This window comes from Triticum aestivum, chromosome 6D, assembly GCF_018294505.1.
Source record: "Triticum aestivum cultivar Chinese Spring chromosome 6D, IWGSC CS RefSeq v2.1, whole genome shotgun sequence".
In the NCBI taxonomy this organism is placed as follows: Eukaryota; Viridiplantae; Streptophyta; class Magnoliopsida; order Poales; family Poaceae; genus Triticum; species Triticum aestivum.
Genome location: NC_057811.1, coordinates 4,907,377 through 4,910,734, shown reverse-complemented (window position 1 = coordinate 4,910,734; position 3,358 = coordinate 4,907,377). Strand labels below are relative to the sequence as shown.

Sequence of the window (3,358 nt, the reverse complement as noted above, 5' to 3'; positions counted from 1 at the left end):
CAATTAAATTTTATAAAAGGCTGAAAATAATTTTCGAATGGTATTTATTAATTTTCTTGATAGATGATTAATTGAAAACCTGAATATTTCTTAATGGTATCAGATAATTGAAGTTGTTGTGAAATGTGTGTGGAATATTGTTGAAATTGACAGAAATGGGTATGAAACAGTTGAAATCTGTGCATCTAGAGTGTCATTCAAATTATTTCAAAATTTTGATTTTTTATTATGAATTGAATTATTGAAATCAGTGTTTCCGGAAGACAATTTGTGTATCTTGAATTCTCTTGAAATACGTACAAAAAATGGAATATTTGTTTCTAAAATGATACTGAATTTATTTATTTTATTTTTTAAATATCACTACTTTTAAAAAGAAAGTGAAGCAACAAAACCTGGAAAAACATAAAGCTATTTTTGAAATCTTGAGCTATTTATATTGACTTTTTAAAATCATCACATTATTTTTAATCTTGCTAAAAATACTTGAAAAATATTTACTAGTATTTTGTATATGAATAGATTTTTTTACAAAAGAGACCGTATACATTAAAGGCTATACACATGGCAGCTAGAGATTGGCCGGAGTTATTTGAATTTCTGGTATTTTACCCCCCAAAAAAAGAAAAGAATTTAGTTATCCATACCAGGTCACTTTGAATAGTACTATCATAGGACACGGGCAGCATGCTTTTCCCTCCAATCGCTCGGTCACCACCACTTGCTTCTCACCTCGTCTCCCTTCCACTCACTCCGTCGCCTCCTCTCATCCCAAATACCACCACCCAATCCACTCCCACACCGCACGTCCGCACTCCACACACTCAACATGCCCGCCCAGCTGACAGCCGCTCTACCATCCTACTCCCCGGCCGCCAAGGCCGCCGGCGGCTCGTCGGCGTCCTGCACCGCCAGCCACTTCCTGTCCTACCCGACCCGCCGGCTCCGCAATGGCGTGCGCGCGCAGGTGTCGACGACAGAGACCGCGGAGCCGGCCCCTGCGGCGCCGGCCAAGCCGGTGAAGATCTCCAAGAAGCAGGACGAGGGGGTGGTGACCAACAAGTACCGCCCCAAGGAGCCCTACGTGGGGCGGTGCCTGCTCAACACCCGGCTCACCGGCGACAACGCGCCCGGGGAGACCTGGCACATGGTGTTCAGCACCGAGGGGGAGGTGCCGTACCGGGAGGGGCAGTCCATCGGGGTGATCGCCGACGGCGAGGACAAGAACGGGAAGCCGCACAAGCTGCGGCTCTACTCCATCGCCAGCAGCGCGCTGGGGGATTTTGGGGACTCCAAGACCGTGTCGCTCTGCGTCAAGCGCCTCGTCTACACTAACGACGCCGGGGAGGTCGTCAAGGGCGTCTGCTCAAACTTCCTCTGTCAGTAACATACATCTCTTCTCCTATCATTTCTTCCTTGTTTGATTCGTTCATCAATCAATCAATCGATCAATCGCTGAAGATTGATCGGAGATTGAAATGAAACGGGTCGATGATGATGCCGAGATGCATGTTTTATGGTGATTTTTGACGTCTCTGTTCTTGTCTGCTGAACTGCTATTTTGATGTGCAGGTGACCTGAAGCCGGGTTCAGAAGTGAAGATCACTGGGCCGGTGGGCAAGGAGATGCTCATGCCCAAGGACCCCAACGCAACCATCATCATGGTACTGCACAGTCACTAATTCTTGCTTAAAATGAACGGGATGGATAACCACCGCTTGCATCCATCCATGTCCATCCATGATCTGTCCATTGTCATAGGCTCATGAACACCTTGCTGACACATGCATGAATAATCGCAGCTCGCGACGGGTACCGGTATCGCGCCGTTCCGCTCCTTCCTCTGGAAGATGTTCTTCGAGCAGCACGAGGACTACAAGGTTAGTAATTTTACATGGATCAACCACCACAAAAAAGTACAGAACAGCAATCCAATTCCAACCATGCTTGAACAAAATCTATGGCACTGAAATCACCCAGTGTTTTGTTACCAACGAGACACAACACAAATATCAGAGTTAACTGTGGATCTACAAACATTGGTGCAGTTCAATGGCTTGGCATGGCTCTTCCTGGGGGTTCCCACAAGTGACACTCTGCTCTACAAGGAGGTATGGAATTCAGTGTGGCTGTACTGTTGGTAAGTTCAGAGTTCAGACAGTGATCCATCTGCCTGACATGCATGGAAACTGTGCATGTTTTCAGGAGTTTGAGAAGATGGTGGAGATCGGCGGGGAGAACTTCCGGCTGGACTTCGCGGTGAGCCGTGAGCAGACGAACGCGGCGGGGGAGAAGATGTACATCCAGACGCGGATGGCCGAGTACAAGGAGGAGCTCTGGGAGCTGCTCAAGAAGGACAACACCTACGTCTACATGTGCGGGCTCAAGGGCATGGAGAAGGGCATCGACGACATCATGGTCGACCTCGCCGCCAAGGACGGTATGTACCAACAATTCACTCATCTTGCTCTTTGAAGTTCGAAAATGGTGGATCCATGGCAAAAGCTTTCTGATGATGAGATTATGATTTTTTCTTTGTTTGTTGTTGTTGGTAGGGATCGACTGGATTGACTACAAGAAGCAGCTGAAGAAGGCCGAGCAGTGGAACGTCGAAGTATACTGATCATCATCATCGCCGTCATCATCATCATCATCGTGCCATTACCATGGAAGGACTTGCATGCATATGCTAATGTTTCTCCCACCTAGTTTTCGTTTTTACTCCAGTTTGGTTGTGCAAAGCTCAAGCTTCGGCCATATATACGCCTTGTATGTAGCGATGAGTGAGTGGCACGGTGAGAATCAATTGAAAAACCAATCGTTGGCTCCTCTGGTCGACCGATCAATGTAGATATTGACACACATTTCTCCCGAGCTCACTCGATCGTCTTCTGGTCGTTATACACTATTTGCAGCTGTTTTTATGCAGTGTATCATTACAGTTTCTTAATGCTTGATGTTGAAAAATAATTGCTTTTTAGTGGACTATTGGAAAAGAATTGATTTTTTTTGTGAAATAATGTTTAGGACTTGAGAAAAAAATTGTATGTTAGTGAATTTGCTAAAAAAAGTTAATTGTACCATAGAGTTGTAGATTGATTTGTGGGCCGTTAATGGGGCTCATAGTGCAATTGCGTCTAGTCAGGCCCACTACAAGCCCAGAGCCACCCATTACTCTCCCCGACAAATAAAACCGCAAGGCTACTTTTTAATCTTAAAGGCTCAAGATATGTTATTAAATACTATAATATCTGGCCTTCTAACAAGATGTCTAGGAGTGGTGAAGTGGTAAACGTAGGACTCACCGCCACTATTGAGAGAATCGCTTTCTCGAACTCGCGATCTAAACACCCATGAC

The 3,358-nt window shown here is 45.6% G+C and overlaps 1 protein-coding gene across 1 annotated transcript; it reads left to right on the top strand.

Moving 5' to 3' along the window:
- Positions 1–725: 725 nt before the first annotated feature.
- LOC123142939 (ferredoxin--NADP reductase, leaf isozyme 2, chloroplastic) lies at positions 726–2,950 on the top strand. The gene is made up of 6 exons (XM_044561656.1): positions 726–1,379; positions 1,573–1,664; positions 1,803–1,880; positions 2,049–2,111; positions 2,206–2,440; positions 2,556–2,950. The coding sequence occupies exons 1-6, from the start codon at positions 830–832 to the stop codon at positions 2,621–2,623; spliced, it is 1,086 nt and encodes a 361-aa protein (XP_044417591.1). The 5' UTR covers positions 726–829; the 3' UTR covers positions 2,624–2,950.
- Positions 2,951–3,358: the final 408 nt, after the last annotated feature.

Bases quoted from the DNA above. Each gene is read 5' to 3' on its own strand.
- LOC123142939 (XM_044561656.1), top strand. From the start codon at position 830: ATGCCCGCCCAGCTGACAGCCGCTCTACCATCCTACTCCCCGGCCGCC. The intron at 1,881-2,048 runs GTTAGTAATTTT...ACATTGGTGCAG, and splicing joins AGCAGCACGAGGACTACAAG to TTCAATGGCTTGGCATGGCT. The intron at 2,441-2,555 runs GTATGTACCAAC...TGTTGTTGGTAG, and splicing joins CGACCTCGCCGCCAAGGACG to GGATCGACTGGATTGACTAC.